The sequence below is a fragment of the Pecten maximus genome, chromosome 5, assembly GCF_902652985.1.
Source record: "Pecten maximus chromosome 5, xPecMax1.1, whole genome shotgun sequence".
NCBI lineage: Eukaryota > Metazoa > Mollusca > Bivalvia > Pectinida > Pectinidae > Pecten > Pecten maximus.
The window spans coordinates 17,455,251-17,477,674 of NC_047019.1; the positions used below are offsets into that span (position 1 = coordinate 17,455,251).

Genomic DNA, 22,424 nt, shown 5'->3' on the forward strand with positions numbered 1-22,424 from the left:
ATTTTTCCTCGTTCTCCTTTATCTCTCCTCATGCAATGTTTTACTGAAAGTTGTGTATATTGGGCTTTAATACTAAATAATTAGTTGTCTCCATTCGACCGTCCCAAAATGACCTAAATCTATAAAACAATTATGACCAGAATAATTTCCTATGACTACTGAAATGTGCATGTGAGCTATGCAGGCCCACTGGGCTCCTTGGCTAGTTAATTGGCAATTTTAGGTTTGACAACAAAACATTTATAATCACTGTTCTTTAAAACAATTTCCACTCTAATGATAACTATACATATTCTGTTAGAATTTAACATGATTTGCATTTATTCTTATGTATGTGTGTATATCAATGGCTGAATGTACATATTCCAACAGTGATATAAAACAGTGATATCATTATAGTTCGGAATGAAATAAGTGGGACTTCCTATTATAAAATTACCAGATCATATTCTGTATTGATTAATTAATTAATTAATTGATTCTTGGATATCATGAATGATGATTAGTTATAATTATTAGACCACGTATAATTGACAAAAGTAACTGACCCTGCTGAACAATTGTCATTGTAATTCTGTATCATGTATAGTAATATAAAGATATATTTCTTAACTTACCACTTCAATGTTTTACACATTCAGTTATCATATTCGGGGTCATCGTCAACCTTCCACGGACACGTTAGATCCTTTTTCCAACATCATTTCTGATATCCTCTGTCACATCGAGTTAATTTGGTCGCAAACGTGTGTTTATAGGTCAACTTTAAGTCGACTTAAATATAAACTTACCTGTATGTTTTCACCTGGTGTCTAATCCGCTTATCAGTTCAAAATTATTAATGTCGACTACTAAACAAAATCAATAGACCGGAGCAGAGTATTGATCAGAAATTCAGTACCGTATTTATTTACATGACTGTTTATAAATGTTTTAATTGCGGCTAAAACCTGATACCTAAATATATAAGGAGTGACTGGCGATCACTAGAATTCTCGTGGAATCTCGTATGATGATATTGTTATGTAAACGAGGATGAAATTATAAGTGCAAATGCGCGCTATAAACTGACATACACGACCGCCATGTTAAATTATAAATAACTTACAAAGCTGGACTTTTCACAACCAAATTATCAAAATCTTACGTCGGGGCAATGTAAAACACATTTTAATCATTTTGATAAAAAGTCTTCAAATCATTTGTCCGGGATATTTTCTGAATATCGCGAAATACCATTCCCTCGTTACAGATTTTTATACAAAACTGTGAAATGTTATTTAATAGTAATTTAGCATTGCTGTGTGTTCAATTGTGGCCTGAGGACTCGCTATAACAAGGAATGTATTATTTATAGACAGTTTACCCTACGTTTGTATGTAAAGAAAGCCAGCTGGACACCTCAGCCATTCACATTATACCGTAAATGGGCAAACAAGTCGTCTCACTCCCAAAATGCTAAGCGCAAATCAGGAGCACCAAGTATCATTTTTTACAAGATTCTGGTATGTCTCAGCCATAGGGACAAAAACCTATAGCCTTTCTCACAGGGCGAACTAAAGACCAAAAGTGAGGCAGTGTCAATTAAGGGAGATATTATGAAAGATCAGATTCCAAATTTAGTCGCCTATTACGATCACGTGCTATGGGTGCAGCAGGTACCATTCAAGCCGTATCTGAACCAGAGACCTACGTGGGGCAGTTGCCAGGTACTGACCGTAGGCCGGTGGTTTTCTCTGGGTACTCCGGCTTTCCTCCACCTCCAAAACCTGGCACGTCCTTAAATGACCCTGGCTGTTAATAGGACGTTAAACACAACAACAAACTGAACCAGAGACCAACAACAAACGAGAATGGCGGCATATGATTAAACATTGGAGCTAACTAATGTGCCTAGAAAGACTTTATCGTAAGTCAACTTAATATAGCCCTCTCTGTAGTGTGTTACTTAGAAAGAACAGAAAGACAAGATCCCAAATTTAATCGCCTCTTACCATTCGTACATTCGACCGTTACAGCAGGTACAACATTTAGGATCTTATCATTTTTACTCTTTCTAACAGCTTCCTTTTCTTTTGACACTGCCTTATTTGTTACCGTTTCGGGGGTGTCTTCAGTAGCTTATGCTTCAGTGAGGGAGCAATAGTAATTCGGCCTCAATTCCTCGCTATACAACAACCACCCAAAACACACACATTCATGCATGTATCTCGCACACAGGGGAGCCCGTCCTTAATCTGTCTTACCGAGTCTTTACACACAAAAACAAAACAAAAACAAACAAAAAAACAAAAACAACAACAACACTAATTTTACTACATTATCTTACCTCTGATTGTGATGTTTAGATACATTATCTTACCTCTGATTGTGATGTTTAGATACATTATCTTACCTCGGATTGTGATGTTTAGATACATTATCTTACCTCGGATTGTGATGTTTAGATACATTATCTTACCTCTGATTGTGATGTTTAGATACATTATCTTACCTCTGATTGTGATGTTTAGATACATTATCTTACCTCGGATTGTGATGTTTAGATACATTATCTTACCTCGGATTGTGATGTTTAGATACATTATCTTACCTCTGATTGTGATGTTTAGATACATTATCTTACCTCGGATTGTGATGTTTAGATACATTATCTTACCTCGGATTGTGATGTTTAGATACATTATCTTACCTCGGATTGTGATGTTTAGATACATTATCTTACCTCTGATTGTGATGTTTAGATACATTATCTTACCTCAGATTGTGATGTTTAGATATTGCTGTTTTCCTTGACATACGAATTACTTGGTAATGAAAAAGCAGATCCGAAAGCGGCATTGTCGCTTCTATCCACTGATTTTAAACTATTTGAAATAATTTTGATATATCGTGTAGCAAAATGAATAAAGTCAAAATATAGACAAACTGCACTCGATAAAGCGACTCCCGATGAATAGTGTCCTTGTTATGGAGACGGTGGCTGACACCTGGTTGTCCTTGCACGTCTCAGGATAGGTCATACATATATAACACATCCTGTAGCTAGAAGCGTGAGGATCAACCTCAGTGCATCGTATGCATATACCCTTAAACACATATTTAACATTAAATTGATTTACAGCCAGCAAGAGGTTGTTAAAATTTCCTATTTGGTCGTTCGGGGTTAGGGTTGGGGTTGACTCTTATATTCCCTTCAGACGTTTGAGTCGTTGCCTATTGCTACTTTCCTTGAAAGCCAGCGTTTCCGCATGGCTTCCTGAAATACTTCCGGGCTTTATCATTCAATCAAAATAAAATCGGACAATGCTAAGTTGTTGGCCTATTCAAATATTATTTTTCCATTCAATGTTAATCGATAGAATATCTTTAAAAATGTGAATGATACATATCATACTTATTTGCTCATTTCTCTGATAAAATTTGTACTGTATAATTTTCCGTAGACGATTTCAAGCGATATATTATACATATTGCACAGTTTTAACATTTTAGCAATGGTATTATAGATACATTGTGTATACCAAGTTAAAAAAGTAAAGAACAAAAAGACATCATACTTTTGTTACAGGGCATATATTCGTCTATTTCAGAAAAATTAAGTACTGAAAAAGTATGTAAAAATACCTGGTGAACAAGCTATTAATTGTCTACTTTTACAAGACGTACCTCAGTGTGTGGGATTTCAAGAAAATCCTTTGAAAAATGATATCATAAAAAAAAATCATTGAAACATTGTCAAAATGCATGAAATATATATATAATATTTAAACGTCAATATTATCTTTTTGGAAACTTTGTCTGAATGAAAATATGCCAGAAATGTTCCCAAAACTAATATATTTGTTCAATGAAAACTAAAGCAACTTAATTGACTGCATCATGTAATGAAGTGTTCAAAACAAAGGTAAAAACTACACGGCGATAACTACCGCCTGATGATAATACACTGCATTGCTCTAGCTAGTAAAAGATTCCATTACCTAGAAAAGCATAGTAAAAATATCACGTGACTTAATACTTATGGCACGTCAATATAGTAGGCCTGCTCATGAATTTAAGAAAAACAATGGAAGTCGCGAATAATATGTATCAACGAATAATTTTGTGGTCTGGCCTTATGAAGTTGATCAATTCTATTTTGCGTGAGAGTTATCTCCCCTACTCGGAAGTCGACAGTAGACTAACAAAAATAAAAATAAGCAAAACAAATGAATGGTCCATTTGTACAGGGGACTGCTGAGGACTTGTAAGGCCGAACCAACATCATGATGATGTCAACAGCCCTAGCTAACTCGGTCCATTTCGAGAACTGGACCGCCAACCATGTGGCTGAATGGCTAAGAGGTACGGTAGGCCGGATATATAACAAGGTTGTTTGGTACAGAGCCACTGTCAGTCACCTATAGCTAGTCATTTGTTGATATTATGTCAAATTCTGTTCTTGTCCAAACGCGATGAAACATAAATGATTGTACGAAAACAAATTATATGAAAATAGGGAAAATAATCCACGGAACCATTTAACACATTCGTTGACATGTATCAATGCAATTAACTGTCACCTCAGATGGAATTCTTTCAGCATTCTTCCCATTCCTTTCAAAATTCTTCCAAGATATTTCAAAATCATAACGTGATCTCTCTAATCATAAGCACTTATATCTGGTAATTAATACCCGAGTTAAAATTATCCTCGATATCTGTTTATAGTTCATATCGAGGATAATTTTAACTCTGGTGTTAATTACAAGATACATTAGTGCCTTAGTATATGCTCTAATTAACTGTTTCTTATATACATCTAAGGATTTCAATTTGGAGAATAAATTTTAATTTCTTTCGACCCTTTATCAGCTAGGATAATTAAATATAAAGATTTAGTCAATTATGTTAAAAATAAATAGAAAATATGTTGTGTAGTTTATTTGCAATTTTGTTCTTGCAATTGAAAGACATGAAATTTGAAAAAAGAAAAATCGAAATTTATCAAAGGTTACACATATCGATATATTATACATGAACATGCAATGTAATACAGTTAGTGTATTTTTACTTAAATGAATTAGAATTAAATGTTAAAACTGACAGAATATGTATACATTATTTATCATGTTATACATAATTTGAAAATGAAGAATTAAGGCATATACATATGTAGCAATTTAAATATATACAATGCATATATTATACATGTATATGATTTTACATGAGTGTCAATGTAATAATGAAGAACTAGTTAGATAAGTTGACATAATGTGCATTTTATGATTTATAACCACTAATCCTTTGAGTATGATGATTCAATCAAGTAGTCGAAATGGTGTAATAAAAGAGGTCTAGCTTTTCAGACAATCCTGGAACATCATTTTGTTTAACATGTTCAAGACAGAGCTCAAGCATTAGTCAAGGACAAAGAAGAATTGTAGTACACTGTGCCATGTAACTGCAAAGCTATTTATTTAATGTATACTGGGAAATGGAAGTGATCAGACCTAAGTGAATACACATTCCTGACAACACTGCAACCTAATTATTCTGTTGGTGTATGATAATCAGACTTCATTTCTCAAGCCTTTGATAACCTAGCAGTAGCCCTGATCATATAGTGATGGTAACATAGGGTGAAAGAATTGTACCTGCTGCCACTGCCGTTGCATGATTTGTAAGAGTGACAAATTTTTGTATTTTGGTTTTTTTTCTTAACAACTTTCTTCTTTCTTAGCTAGGTTTTCCTTGCTTTACCTGTCCAGGGTGTGAAAATTGTACCTGTTGCCACCAGTTGGAGTATTTCATTTTATCTCTTTTCTTCTTTCTTCCTTTTCTTCTTCTAATGTCTTCTTTGACACTGCCTCACACTTTGGCCTTTAGTTGAGTGTTTTCCCTTAAGAGGAAGGCCAAGGGTTTTGTCCCCTGGCCAAAACATATCAGATTATCTAAAAATGGCAGTTATTACTCCTTCATAAATATATAAGGCTTTTTAGCATTTTGGTAATTATACAACTGGTTTGCCTGTTGTAAGTGTGTGACTAGCTTTGGTGTCACGAGTCGCACTGATGACATTTGGCAGTTTACTTCATTTAGCACTTTATAAGTCAGCATCCGTTACTCAGCATCAGTTACACTCTTTCATAAGGAAGGTAACATGAACATACTTGTACACAGGGAGTGGTCATCCTTAGATGACAATAGCAGATAGGATTAAACAATATAAAAATTAAATCAAACTAATCAATGCATTTATTACTGCTTAACATAATTCAGTAAAAATATTGATCAATAGATGTATGAGAACTGATATTATTATCAATGTTTTTTTTATTTCTCTATCCTTTACAGGTTTGGATGATGTTATTCTCCCGTATGTACATTTCTTCCTCAACAATGGTATAGATGGCAAGAAACTGATGCTGTTGACACCATTTGACCTTGAGAAAATCAGTATCATGAAGGTCGGACACCAGGAACTTATCCTAGAAGCTGTAGATCTGCTGAAGTCTCTAGTAAGTTATTATATCATCTTGATGGTTAAGCAAATTTCAACACCTAATAATAATGATATGAATCTACAAAAATGTATCGGACATTTTGTATACTGTATTGTGTTAGTTTAGAAAAATTCATTTGCATATATACTATAGATGTAAATTGTCTATAATTATGTTCTCCTTGATGAATGGACCACCCCTCAGGTTTGAACTTAATCGCCTTGACAGAACGCCAGGTTGCAAAGTTTTGAAATGAGGCAGCCCAGGCTGCCAAAGGTAAATGAAGAAAACTTTACCTGAACATTTTACATTTGACTGAAAATGTTGGCAGCCCACAGGGCTGCTGGTCTAGACATTCTGGCAGCCAAGGGCTGCCGGGCTAATGTTAGTGTCAATCCCTGCCCCAAATATTTGTAATTTTAGGAATCTCAGTTAAAATGAGGATGGAAGAAAAGTTCATCTGAGTGAAAACACAGTCTGTATGTTTTATAAATTATTATAAGAAATCATTGTATTTTATTTACAGCGCTACGGGTATGAAACCGAGACTCTCCAACACTTGGCATTACAGCTTGGATGTAAAGCTCGCAGTTTACATAATGAAATTCAAGCCAAGTCATTAGAAAATGATAAAAATCGAGCAAACATTTCACAGGGCCCTCCATCCAGAAGACTATCTATAAAGATTCTATCTGCACTGGCTGACCTCAGTATGACATTGAAAAATGTGGTGTCATGGCTAGACAGGTAAAAATTAGAACCAGGCTATGTGGTAATTATATAGCCAACTAGTACAATTAAATTATATATGATTAACTGTTAATTAATAAATCTTAGACAATATTTCATTGGTGGGGGAACAAATGTTCAATTGTAAACGTTATTCTTTCATCAGTGAATTCGAACTTCCTGTTGAATATGTTGTATACAATGATATTATATGTAATGGATGTGATTGATACGTTTTCACAAGAATTACCTGATTTACATTTCTTAATATCATATATACATTTACATTGTATGTATAAGCCTATACATAGAAGTTTTATTTATAATGTTAGAAATATATCAATATAGTGTTTCTAATTAAGTGAAAAGTGCTGCCAATCGGTAAATTTTGTTTTTACCAAAATCAGTGTAGGTTTGAGTTATAACATGTGACTTTTATTATTGCTACTAAAATTTAATGTTATTATGATGAAGATGTTATGATAAAGATAGTTGAATTCTTCTTTAATCAGGGCATCTTGACATTAATGATTAGACTACAGGGTATCTCTGCTTTCTTTTACCCCAGATCTCCATTTGAATCAATGTACGGCCTATGTCTTTTGAGGAATACCATTGTTAAGCTTGGAATCGACCTGGTGTCATCTTATCAAAAAGACAGTAGACAAACTGATATAGAGGAGAACATCTCAAAATCGGTGAGCTCATACATTTAATGTCTAGAATTTGTGATGATAGTCTGTATAACATTCAGTCTATAATCTGTTTGTTACAGTCAAAAGTATAAGGTACTGTGGTGAAAATAGGAGAGTTATCTCCCCTGATTGGAACTCTCTTCCGCGCTAGTCAATGTATGATATGTGTGTTACAATCAAAAGTATATGATATTGTGGTGAAAATCAGGGAGTTACCTCCCTTGATTGAAACTCTCTTCCGTGCTAGGCATATAAACCTTACTCTTAATTCCAACTTCCAAACCAGGTGTGTTTTCATACCTGTGAGTGTATTCACCGTATTGCCTGGTCAGGAGCCAAAGTGACATTCTTTAGTCTCATAGAGAAGACTGGTGTACGTACACACCAATTTTCTCTATGATATGTATTTTACGATTTATGATCTGTTTGTCACAATACATCATCTGTATATTGAAGTGTTTCATCTACATGTTAAACATCATAGGGTTTGAATGCTACAATGTATGATCTCTGTTACAGTCTATAATTAAACCATCTGTCCATTACAATATACGACCCTTTCGTTACAATATATGGTCTGTATGTAACCGTATGGTCTTTAACAATGTATGGTCTGTATGTAACAATGTGTGAACCAATTATTCCATGTATGATCCTATTGTTACAGTGTATGATCCTGACGGAGGTTTGTGATGAGTTAGTGATTAAAAACAAGGAGTCCCTGGTCGTACAACCTGCATCCCTTGAACAGGCTACGATCAGGAAGAAGCCCGGAGAGGAACTCGTAAGTGAAGATGTTAATGCAAATGGATGAAACTTAATATTATCTTGTCCAGTGATCATGAGGAGTCTTATATTTGTCAGTTATCAAAAAACAACTAGTATACAAAATATTGTGTCAACCTCAAGCTCACAACAGGTCCTTTTAGAGGTTGACTTAAAACGAAAAAATCCCATGTTTGAAGTATAAATGCACTGGTTTGTAACTGTATTTAAAATGACTGTCAATGAAACAGGAAATTCTGAGAAAATTAAAGAAATAAGAAAAAGTTAAGTTTACATAGAACTAAATTAAATGAAGAATTATTATTGGAACAACACAAGCTGTAAGGGCATCTTGTTTGAAACCTGACACAAATTATTGTTTTTATAGGGGATGCATATCCAGTCATCCTACTATGGAATTCATGTGATTGGTGGTATCAAGGAAATGGTAAGTAAAGTACCTACCAACAGTCTGGTATGGTGAGCTTGCTGGGATGTGGCATCGATCATCCTTTGGTCGTCTGTTTAGCATCAACTTTTTCCTTTTAACAACTTCCTCTCACAAACCTAAAAGGGATCTAATCATGAAAATATGTACCAAACAGATGACAAATCTAAAATGAAAATTCTTGAGGTCATGTGTTGATTCTCAACACTAATAGAGGAATGTGAGTGATACTCAGTATAATATAGATTTATTAAAAAAAAAGAGTTCAGGTTAGGTCATAGCCAGTGAGTTCAAGTTAGGTCATAGCCAGTGAGTTCAAGTTAGGTCATAAGCCAGTGAGTTCAAGTTAGGTCATAAGCCAATGAGTTCAGGTTAGGTCATAAGCCAATGAGTTCAGGTTAGGTCATAGCCAGTGAGTTCAAGTTAGGTCATAAGCCAATGAGTTCAGGTTAGGTCATAGCCAGTGAGTTCAAGTTAGGTCATAAGCCAATGAGCTTAGGTTAGGTTTTAAGCCAATGATTTCAGATTAGGTTATGAGTCAATGAGTTCAGATTAGGTTATAAGCCAATGAGTTCAAGTCAGGTCATAAGCCAATGAGTTCAAGTCAGGTCATAAGCCAATGAGTTCAAGTTAGGTCATAAGCCAATGAGTTCAAGTTAGGTCTTAAGCCAATGAGCTTAGGTAGGGTCATAAGCCTTTAGGTCAGACAATTCCAGTTAAACTTACATGATTGTAAGATTCTATTTACCAATATTGCATCAGTCATATTCATAGAAAAAGCTGTAAACCTCAAATTGATTTTCTATAGTTGAGCTATTTGTATGATATAATTGATTAGTGTAGTTATACATGTTTCATTATTCTCATATGGTAATTAGTAAATGGGTGTATTATGACAATGGAAGAACTACATGCCAGTTATCTAATTAAATGTGATAATGAAACATACGTTGATCTAAAAAGAAATTCATATCACAATATTTGTTGACTGATGATTACATGTACATGAATGTATATGTATATGTTTATAGCATCAATAACATCGTAGAGTTTTTGTGTTTATTTCAGTCACCAGCCGATTTATGTGGTAAAATCGAGAAAGGGGATGAGGTGATTCAAGTCAACCACAAAACTGTGGTAAGTATTAATGTGACCATACTTGCCATAACACCATGTGTCTATAAAGTCATCTCTTGTGTCTGAAATGTGCATTCCCAAAGCCCACACATCAACCGCACACAGATCAACTCTACCTAAACTCTTGTGTCCTACCTAAAATCTAGTTTCATTCCTAAACATCTCACCATCCGTTCATTTGTTTGGCTTTCATATTTGACATGTGTGTTCCTTGTCTTAAGACCTTTCAATTGGTGCTATATTTGAGGATCAACTGACCTTGACCATGACCTTTGACCTACATGTACTTTTATAAAGCTAATTCTAAATTTCAACCCACTTAGGTAAGTTATTACAACTCCTGTTGTAAGAAACAGGTATGTATAGACATGGAAATTTCCTTACTGTTTAAACATACCCGATATTTAAAAGGTATTGTCCTAAGCTCATTTTCAACACATCATTTATAACAAAGAAAATTGTGTTATTTGTTTGAAAATAAGTAAGAAGAAAAAAGTGACTGCTACTATAGATAACCTTGATATGACGCCTGAAGTATGAATAATGTGTGTTTTGTCAAGGTCGGCTGGCAGCTGACAAAGCTAGTAAACTCACTAAAGGAGAAACCTAAGGAGGTAGTACTGGTGCTGAAGAAGCGACCACACCATATTATGCCCTATGGACATGTCGCTAACAAAAAGAAGCAAATGACCAAGGTGGCTGTTTCTACTCTGCCAAAGTCCATCAAGAAACGGCGGTCAAGAGAAGGAGGTGACCCGAAACAAGTACGTCCTTCCCTACAGGAGCTTGTCAGTACAGTTCAGACAGATGATATGGACTCGCCAAGGTAGGATGTTTTGGGGTCACTTATATATATATATATATAATTACTTATATTATTGCTATCTCTCTGAGATGAAAATACAAAGAAGATTGAACTTTTTTGTAGGAATTTCATGTTTTGATTATGACCCCACTTAGTACAGATAGGTATATATAACTTTGTTCTGTGCATCTGTGCAAAGCTTGTGTACAAGCTCTCTCATGAAACCCTGGACAGATTTAATTCATATTTAACATCACACCAAGTTCTAAATCTGATTAGATATTGCTGGTCATTTGTCAAGGTTAAAGACCAAAGGTTTCCACCAATTTCATCAAACAGTTGTGCTCAGGATATTCAATAAACACATTTAGTTCATATTCATTTTTGATGTGAGGAAGCCCCTTGAATCTGAGAATGATGAATCCCTTAACTAGATGTGATAGCATAGTAGTAAGCTAACCATGCATTGCATATGGTGTACTTAACCAGGGGTTTTAACGAAACATTGCTGTATGATGTACAGTTTGTACTTTATCAGAGAGTGACTGTAAGCTAACAAAGTATAGTTGTTACTTTATCAGAGAGTGTAAGCTTACGAAACATTGCAGTATGATGTACAGTTTGTACTTTATCAGAGAGTGTAAGCTAACCAAGTATAGTTGTTACTTTATCAGAGAGTGTAAGCTAACCAAGTATAGTTGTTACTTTATCAGAGAGTGTAAGCTAACCAAACATTGCAGTATGATGTACAGTTTGTACTTTATCAGAGAGTGACTGTAAGCTAACAAAGTATAGTTGTTACTTTATCAGAGAGTGTAAGCTAACCAAGTATAGTTGTTACTTTATCAGAGAGTGTAAGCTAACCAAGCCTTGCTGTGTGACAATGGTTCCTTTCTGATAACCTTGGATTATTACTGTTTTGTCTGCTTACATTGAAGGTCACAGTGTTTTGAAACATTATCTGACACTTCCTTGTGTGGTTTGTGTTGAATATTGAAGAAGATAGGGTACTATCTAGATGTATAGATAACTCTCCTTGAAAGAAAACTGTCCAGGAAGTTGAAAACAATATTATAGTATTATAGTAAGAGGAACATGTTTTTTAGGTGGTACGTAAATACATCACACATCAGATGTATGTGAAATAGGTAGCCTTTACAATTTGTCTATCAATATGTATGTCTCCTGGTGAACTTCTTAGTCATCATGGCTGTCATGTCGACTGACAGTATGAGATTCTGTTCCTCACACATCTTAATGCATGATAAGCTTTGCTATATTTGTTCATATACATGGATTGTGATTCTAGTAACTGATTTCACATCCTAATCTTCTTAAGAGACATTGGTTAAGAATCTATATATATCATCAAAAGTTCCATGTAATATAATTCTAAAAATGTCAAAGTGTTAGGGATTTATAAAAAAAGAGTCCATTTTCAATTTTAAGTGAGGGATTTATAAAAAAAAAGAGTCTATTTTCAATTTTAAGTGACCCAAGCAAAGATTTCCAAGGCTTACATAATGATATAGGCTGATATCCCTGAAAATGTCTGTCTAATACATAGATACACTGACCCCAGAAAGTATCGCCTTTTTAAATTACTATCAATGTAATGCTATCACTTTGATGACTAACTGCATCACCTACATGTAGATGTCACAGTGTATAGTCTGAGATATGACCACATACTTCCTGATAGAATAATTATTTTCTTAAAGGGAGTTAACTCTTGCCACCTTACTTGAACTGGCAATTTGCCGAATGCAAGTCAAAGTGATTCACTGTATAAGGTCATATATACATTACATGGCTGTCTAGTAGACATATATTGAATGTTCAATCCAAATGTGGCCACATGATTACTTTTATCCCATGATCATTAGCTCTGTCATCACATACTGATGTAATGATTCTGTCACTTGGTTCATTCACTAGAAAATGTTATTTCCGTCATTGTATCAAAAAAATGCTGCTACATTGTTCTACTCAGTTAACCTGCATCATACTTTTCAGCGAATTGATTAAAACTTAATAATTTCACCGTCATATATTGATGATAATAACGTAAGTGCATATTTGAACCGTTACTGAATACATTTGGATTCTTGCAGCAATACAAATTGGAGAGTACTGGTTATAACATTCAAAGTTTATTGGAGAGTACTGGTTATAACACTCATGGTTGTATATGCTACATTGTAACTTGAGCACCTAATCCTGACTTAACTTTGAACTCAGGATACCATTGACTGTGTGTTTATGTTTAAAGATTCAAAAGGCCGACCAAGTGCAATCAGGATATTTTTCTGGTAGATTCCCTGGATGGAGGTTGGGACAAAGTTTGAAAAATTTGATAACCTTGAGGCTTATTCAAGGTCACAAAGGTCAAATTTGTTGAAATACATTGTATATACAAATGGCTTCTTCTGATTGATGAAAATGTCTAGAATCAAGATATTTGCCTGGTGACAAATATTCCTATGATAATGCCCAGCAAATTTAAGTTTGGAAAAGGATATGACCTTGACTTATTTTCAAGGTCACAAGAGTCAAATTCGTTAAAATACTCAAATGGCTTCTTCTGATCGACTTAATTGTCTAGAATCAAGATATTTGTCTGGTAGCTATATAGGTTCCGAAGATTAATCCAGACATTGCAAAAAGAAATTACTTTGATATTCCATACTAGGTCTACAGAGTCAGCTTTATAGCCATCATGCTTTGTTCGTCCTTGTGCGTCATCCGTAAACTTTTCCCATTTCAAACTTCTGAAGTTCTACTGGTGCCAATGAGCTGGAAATTGGTAGGAATGTTAAAGGAAGCCAAGATAGTGTTGTTATTTTTCAGGCTCGTAAAAACTTTGACACAGCACCCGTGGCAGCCATTTTATAGCATGTTTTCACAATAATGTTTTTCCTGAACAACACCTACATGTATTTTAAACTTCTTCTGAAGTTCCACCAGTGGAATTCAACTCAAACTTGCCTGAAATTATCCTGAAATTATCCTGAAATTATCCTGAAATTATCCTGAAATTATCCTGAGGTGATGCTGACCAAATGTTGTTATTCTTATGTTTACTGCGCATATGTTATCCAAGATGGCGCCATGGTCAACATACAGAATTGCACAATCTCAATTGTTGCCTATATACCACTATATTGCTACTGAGTATGTATACTACAATATTGCTAGGACTGTTTAAGTTAGATGACTGTTCAGGCCCATGGAAGATGCTACAGTGCTGACTAGTGATGGGATATCGGTTGAAAATCTGTTTCGATTATCGGATCACATCGGATAGGACAACCGATGTAGTCAACCGATTAATAATCGGTTAAATCACAAGTGTTTTGTTTCAGTTATTAATCATCATTTTGTTATGTAATGTGTATCAATAATTATCTTTTGTAAGTGTAATTATTCCTATTTCTTAGTTGATGGTGCACATGAATGTATGATTGAATGATTAAGACAGTTACAACTGTACTTTTGGTCAACAGCTATGACTTAAAAAATAGATATTAATGATCCAAGAAGAATGAAGTCCAGTAAAAGTATCTGGATTTCACAGATTTGTTTATAAAACATGAAATTGTCCATGATTATATACTTTTGTTAATAAAGTGACATTTTCATTTTCTACATGGTCTTTGTAACTTTTGGTCGTTGAATTCTAGATGCAAAAGTAGTAGAATACAATATGAGCAGGTACACATATAAAATAAAGAATTACAAAAGAGCAATGATGCGATGCCATAGAGCTTATATCCCATTGAATATGCATTGATGGATATTGCCATTATTTGCATTGGATATTTACATTGTAATTGTACCAGACTACTCGTGTTTTTTTTTTTTTTATTAATCATGCATGAAAATGCAATTATTAGCACTTTTAATTTGTCTACCAATGGCCAAATAGTTGGGACTTCCAAAACTGACGAAAAAGTTTCAGAAACCTATTTATGAGAAAAAATATTATAACTAGCAAAGTTTTATTCAACAGATTAAGTAACAACTAATTAACAAACCACTTTCTTTGATTTAACAAAAATATAAATTGGAAACATAACTTAACAGTTCAGTGAATAAATGTTAATTTCAAATATTGTGGTAAACCATAAATTTATCTATTAATATTACAGTATGCAATTACAAAATATAAATAAAAATGTGCTTCTTTGTAGAATGTAGATTGTGTATTGCCTATTGCGAGATTATATAAGTATGCAGGGATTGAGCAATGTGGCTGGACTGTTTCCCTTATACCTAGCAGAAACATACCTCATTACTCAGCTAATATATATAAAATATGCTAAAACTTATCATTAAGAAACCAAATGATTCCTCCAGGGCTACTTATTATCGAAAATAATAAACAGATGGAGTCATTTTATAAGTCTTTCACTATCTAATACTATCAAATACCGAAATGTAGCTACTTGTATTTTTGTAACATTTCTTACAAAGGCGGCAAACAGCGACCGTCATGTCAAGGTTTTTTCTAGAAGGAACCCATTCTTTTTTTTATTTTGCGGAATGCATATATATTCCATACTTTTGACTTTGCCTTTCCAACCCCGGGTGGTCGAATTATAAGCTCTGTATCAGTATCCGTTATAGTGGCAATTGCAACGGAGTCGTCGACGACGAGGCAGCTGTCCGCCATCTTTATTCTAAGGTTATAACATTAGAGTGACTTCCCTTGATTCGGGCGCGTTCGATGATCGATTCTTGAAAAACGGAAATCGATGGTCGAAATCGAAGGTGCATTCGATTCGTCAACCGATTATAATCGATGATCGGCGCACCACTAGTGCTGACACACCAACAAATGAAAAAAAATTAAAACCAGCGTCCTTAATTGATCCCTTATTAAACCAAAAGTTACCTACCAAGTATAGAGGCGGAATACAATAGAATTTCTTCTGGATGTATTTAATATGCCTATCAAATTTGACTTTATTATTATTTTATGATACCGTGTCATCATTCCAGTGTAAACTTTTATTTGTCCGGTGATCTCCTCCAACATTTTTCCACTGATCTCTCTGAAACTTGGTATACATTATAATCATGATATGAAGTTGTGTTTCCCTGAAAAGAATTTAGACTAGACTATTTATTTCAGTATTTGATTTTTTGTTCAGAGATTTTCTTCTACATTTTTTGACCAATTTCTTTTAAACCTGGTAGGGTTTATTTATAATCATGGTATGTGGTTGTGTTTGCCTGAAAAGACTTTCGATTTTTATTATTTTTGCAAAAGTTATTCATGTTGTTTATTTAATTATTTGTTTTTTTGTCCAGAGATCTACACTATTTCACTGATCTCTTTGAAACATTATAGTCATATGATATAAAGTAATTTTACCAAAAAAAATGATGTTTTGAATACTTTTGCATTAGCTATTCCCTATGACTAGTTTTTGTACTTGAATCTTGTTGTCCCCAGATCTCCTACCATTTTCTGTTGATTTCTTTGAAATTTGGAGGATTTATAATGATGATATCAAATTGTGTTGAATGAGTTAAAGACTTTTGATCACTTGTTTTCCTCAAACTGTTAGTGGACATTAACACTGTAGTGAAAGGTGAGATTAATACCATTGCCAACTAGCCACCCTTATAAGTAATGCAAATATTGCTTAAATGCAAGATAGTATATAACATTATGACATTCAAAGTGTGTATATTATTCCACGCTGCACTACTCTTGTTTTTGGTAATGTATAAAAATATACACTAGCTTATTCTTGTTATCAATTGACTCTATGTTTACTTTTTGATGTAACAACTTAAAAAAACTCAACCAACTTATTACTTATTATTGGGTAGGGTTGTGGTTTTGCGGGGGAGAGGGCTGTGGTTTTGCGGGGAGAGGGCTGTGGTTTTGCGGGGGAGAGGGCTGTGGTTTTGCTGGGGAGAGGGCTGTGGTTTTGGGGGGAGAGGGCTCTGGTTTAGGGGGGAGAGTGCTGTGGTTTTGGGGGGAGAGGGCTGTGGTTTTGGGGGGAGAGGGCTCTGGTTTTGCGGGGGAGAGGGCTCTGGTTTTGGGGGGAGAGGGCTCTGGTTTTGGGGGGAGAGGGCTGTGGTTTTGGGGGAGAGGGCTGTGGTTTTTTGGGGGGAGAGGGCTGTGGTTTTGGGGGAGAGGGCTGTGGTTTTTTGAGGGGGGAGGGCTGTGGTTTTGGGGGGAGAGGGCTCTGGTTTTGGGGGGGAGGGCTGTGGTTTTGGGTGGAGAGGGCTGTCTGCACTACTTTTAATTAGGAGCTCTAACTGTAAGACTGTAAGACATATGGGTTCATTTTACTGAAATTAGTGATATTTCTGAGTTCATATACATAGATACCACCAAATGTAGTTATTGAATATGTTGGGTCTGTCTAACATTCAGTGTGTAGAATTAGTTCCTTCACATTGGGTTGGACTGTAATTCACTGAATTATCTTGTTTTGATTAAATTAAAAGCAGAAATCATCAAATCATTGAATACCAGGGGCAGTGATGCAGGCCCATTGGACCTGTCTTTTTTGCTCACATGTAGTGTGAAAATATTTATTCTGAAGACGTAGAATGACCGAAAAAATGGTGGAAAATGGATATCTTAGATTGATATCTTTACAAAACTGAAACAAAATCTGTTGTAGGTTTTTTGTTTTTTTTATCAATCGTAGAATTAAAACATAAACATGTCGACAGGAGCATTTATTCAAACCTCAGCCAGGACTCTGGAATTGCTGCACTTCTTTCATACCTTGATTTATCTACTTTTTAAGAGCGCCCTGCATATATATACCATTTGGTATCCTGAGACCTAGAAGACAAACTTTTCCCTAAACTACACTGAATGGACGTTGGTTCTTTGGGGAATTCCCCACTTTAATTTATAAAACATAAAACTGTTATTGTTTATAGGAATACCTGATGTTTGTAAACAGGATGTACATGTATGTATTGTTAGTGATATCATGCATGTCTAAATTGTCCTTGTTTCCAATTATCTCTAACATTAAGGAGATTTTACTTGTATCAAGAAATATATCATGTGAATCAAAAGACTCCGAATGGAGCATTTCCTTTCAAAAACAGGAGAGGATGAAAGACAGCAGGCACATATTGAACAGGATACAGTCACGACTATTAAAAACTTGATAATTTCACTTAGAGAAACTGCATAGAACTCATCATATTCCATGTACAAATTGTATATTTATAATCCTACAGAGGATGATCAGTCATAAAAATCTACAATTTCTGTCAGGGTTGTTATAAACTCAGAAATATCTGTAGTTTTACTGGTATATGGCTAATGGCCTTTATCTGTATCTATAAAAGGATTTATTACATGCATTTGTTGTGTATTGATCTTAATGAAATTGTCACATCATGAAATCTCAAACTACCTATTACTGCAGTGTTTAAAGTGCATGTTATGCATGTCTGTAAAAGCTGCCATGAATTATTAAGACATACAATTTTCATTGATTGTTCTTTTCCTCTTGGAATAGAAGACCTTCTCACGACTGCTCAGCCTGTGTGCATATTAAATTGGAACCCTGGATCCATTTCACAACTCTGTATGACCCATATTGTGTACCGTAATTGTTCTTGTAAGCAACTCCCAGAAAGCTGAATGTACCAGTTTTTTGTCACACATTTGGTAATATTTGGTAAAGAGCTGTTCACAATTGGATGCCTAAGCTTTTTTGTTAACACATATTTCAAATATTTGTAATATATTATATCCCATATTTCATAGTTTAGTCAAGGAGAGCATTATACATGTATAGTAATGACTTTGTCTGTCTTTTTATACATACATCTGTCCGTTCTTATGTCTGTCCATGGTTTCAGTTTTTGATCAATATGTCTTTATATTTCGTAAAACAGTTTTTAAGATTTGTGTGTGTGTATTCATCTCGGGAAGCAGTGTTGTATACAAGAAGGAAGTCACTGTGACCTATATTTTGTTAGTAAAGGACGTTGGTAGTGCAAAAATGGTTTCCAGTGCATATCAGGGATCTTCAAAATTTTGATATGGGTACATCTTGGGAAGGCAACAAGGCTGTATTATATATCAAAATCAGATTACCGATACAGTGACCTAAATTTTGACTTGACATTCAAAAAGTCACTTTAGTTAGACATTCTCCTGTAGTGCTTAATTTACACTGTATTTGCGTAAAATTCAGAAATAAGACTGCTTATAATGAAAACTAACATAAGATTTGTCTTAACCAGAGAGGGCATGTATTAATGTATTTCAGAAAGATTAGAATAATTCATTATATAAAATATTGATAACTTATAATAATAATGGCTTTAAAATAATTGTTACAGTATGTAATTCAATTTGCTTTAGATTTATAAATTACAATTATATTGAGCTGGCCTTGATTATAGGGATTGATAGAAGGGGGAACTAATTGACAGATATAACAAAATGGCAGAGAGGTAGCCATCTGAAATTTTGACAGTTTAAATTTATAAGTCCTCTATCTGTGAAACTGGGGAGACTAACTTTCCTCTCTGTCGGTCATATGTATGGATGTATATGTAACACCAAATTTGTCAGCATTCTTGGAGCTTCATTCCTTGGGGGATTTTGATCTTTAACTTTACATATTGATAAAGGACCATAATATCTCAGAAAAGTTAAAGTTTCAGGTATTTTGGGTCAAGGTCAAGGTCACTGTTACTATTTTTAGTGGGGGCCAGTAGGGAACATGTATTAGTGGGGGCCACTAGGGGACATGTATTGCTTCAGCAATATACCCAGTATGCTTGTTACCTCTAAACTCATGACACCTTTTATTGAGGTTTGTCTGGTTCATTCAAATATATTTAAAGTACTGGTTGAAGTAAAAATGTCAAGCTCGGAGTTTTATGAATTATTATGAATATTATATCAATGTTGTAATACCACACTATCAATGTGGTTGTAGATCTGATAGGACAAGGAAGTAAAATTCACACTCTGCTGATTACCTTAACAATAAACAAAGTTACTGGCATAACAATGAGTTTTACCTGTGCCAGGTATACTTCACACATGGAGAGTGATCAATGATTCATCTGTGGTCAGTTTTTTACAGGGTTAGTAGCTCTTTATCTACTGAGGACCGACATTGACAGGTGAGATAGAGATGCATTCGTGTGTCATCACAGGGAAATCCTGATACACAGTAATACTGCTCTACCTTTATTTTGATGTTACGATCATCACCGTCAATTACACTTAGTAATATCCGGTCAAGTGGAACAAACAGGATTTACTCGAGTGGAACACAGTGTAGGAAAATACGCACGGTAACTTTCTGAGGTCACTGATGACTTTGGATCGAGTAATGATGGAAGTAGGATTTTAATAATGATGACTTTTTCACACAGTTGTACATTCACATAACTCAGACAAAGTTCTGTGTAATATTTGGAATTCGCACATGTATATATACCATTACAAAGAATTTAGGCAGGTAAGTTGTAAATTATCATTTTCATTAAGAAGCATACAGTGTTGTTGTAAAGCCACAAGGAGGACCCCACTTCATGTGTAAGTTTTGTGCTTGAGAGAGCAACTATAACTGGATGCTAGCTAGCTAAGTAGCTGTATACGTAGTCATTCACTTGTGTTACGGTTTATCCAACGATATCATGCTTCATCTTCAAAAATGTATTAGTCTCTAAAGTAGGTTTCTGGGTCACCTACATTATATCAGTAGATATATGATGTTATCTATGTCGTGCTATATAATTATAAAGAATAAGTTGTAGTTATCATATATAACATATTGTACATCATATATATTGATGATTTTATATGCCATTTTAATGAAGAATCCACCTAATTTAGGATAGGTGACAAATTGTTTGCTTATTCTTGAAAAAAGGAAAAGTACATGTATATAGATGTTTATCATTGGAATTTCAACATTTGATCAGATCTGAATTTGATTATTATAAAAGCTATTTGCTGTCGAGTAATTACTATCAACAAGAAAATAGATTCTGTTTTAAAATGTATTGAAATCTTGGCAGTAAATTATCATGGGAAGGGAATAACATAGAAAGGGAAAGTATATATAATATGTCTGGAATTTCCACATTTGATCAGATGTAGATTTAATCATGGACAAGCTAGATACTGTACTACCAGATACAGTAATTCCTATCCACACAAAATCAATTCTATTTTAGGATGCAACTGAAATTTTCAATCTAACAGTATGAAAATAACATGACAAGGTTAAATTGAAATGTAAACTTTACGGAACGGTGAAGTAAGAATTGTACAGTGGTATACTCTGTGTTTTATGGACCGACTTGAGCAGGTCGTATAGAACAGGTAACATCGGGCCACTCATAGATACTGACACAGGTATGCATAATTGATATCTTACTCATCCTTCTGTTTGACAGAAAGAATGAAAGAACAGCTTGGGAGGTTATCCTACGAGATTATAGCAAGCTTTACAACTCTGTATTGATCCAGTCATTATTAAAATTTATATCTTGGCTGTTTAATGATTACAGAGACTCGTGCTGATCCGTCATTGTAATTACTATAAAAGTTTTATTTAGTTCACCATGTACGTCTGTATATATCTGTGCTTCAGATTGTGTGTGACATGCTTCGTAATTGAGTTTCTGGTAATCCAGAAGAACAGTTCATGTAGGCAATTAATCAGATGGAACATCAAAAGAAATCCATGCAGATGTATCGAACCACATCAGAGACATTTACATGGACTTCATCCTATAAATGATTATCTGATGGGGTTCTAGTAGGTTTGTTATGCCAGAGAAGGTTGACTGCGGCTCTGTCTAGCTAGCATAGTTACCATTGTTGGCAGGTTGTTCATCCAAATCAGCTACTAGTACTCCATATGAAGTTCTGGTTATGATATTAGATTATAAATCTACAGGAGTCAAGATAACATTGGGTAATATAGCAGAAAAATGTTTGTGGATCGACACAGGGTAATATAGCAGAAAAATGTTTGTGGATCGACACAGCATGTTGAAGCAGCTTTAAGGACAGACATTGCATTTCTGCTGAGATGCTCCATATGACTTTATATTGGAATCACACTGTCTATCAGCCAATTCCAAATTTGAATTTTAAGACAATATTTGTATCATCACTGCATGCTTTTATCTCGCCTGCGACGAGCATTAAGTCTATGGTGTTACTTTCTGCCAGCGGCATTGTCATCAACATTTCACTAGAAAGTTTTGGGTTTAGATCTGTTGCTCAAAAAGTATTAGTTAGATCACATGGACAGAGGGGCTGCGGTGGCCGAGTGGTTAAGGTGTACCGACACTTTAACACTAGCCCTCCACCTCTGGGTTGC

General features: G+C 34.7%; 1 protein-coding gene across 3 annotated transcripts in view; it reads left to right on the forward strand.

The window, feature by feature from the left end:
- The first annotated feature begins 4,187 nt into the window (after positions 1-4,187).
- The window catches only part of LOC117327358 (CNK3/IPCEF1 fusion protein-like), a 73,152-nt gene continuing 54,915 nt past the window's right edge, over positions 4,188-22,424 (forward strand). The window contains exons 1-8 of one of the 3 annotated variants that reach the window (XM_033884298.1): positions 4,188-4,347; positions 6,340-6,503; positions 7,015-7,235; positions 7,786-7,915; positions 8,580-8,696; positions 9,066-9,125; positions 10,194-10,262; positions 10,823-11,088. In XM_033884298.1, the coding sequence (XP_033740189.1) occupies positions 4,269-4,347; positions 6,340-6,503; positions 7,015-7,235; positions 7,786-7,915; positions 8,580-8,696; positions 9,066-9,125; positions 10,194-10,262; positions 10,823-11,088 (1,106 nt within the window). In that variant the 5' untranslated portion in view covers positions 4,188-4,268. The remainder of the gene's footprint in view (positions 4,348-6,339; positions 6,504-7,014; positions 7,236-7,785; positions 7,916-8,579; positions 8,697-9,065; positions 9,126-10,193; positions 10,263-10,822; positions 11,089-22,424) is intronic. The other 2 variants (XM_033884296.1, XM_033884297.1) reach the window with 2 other exon arrangements.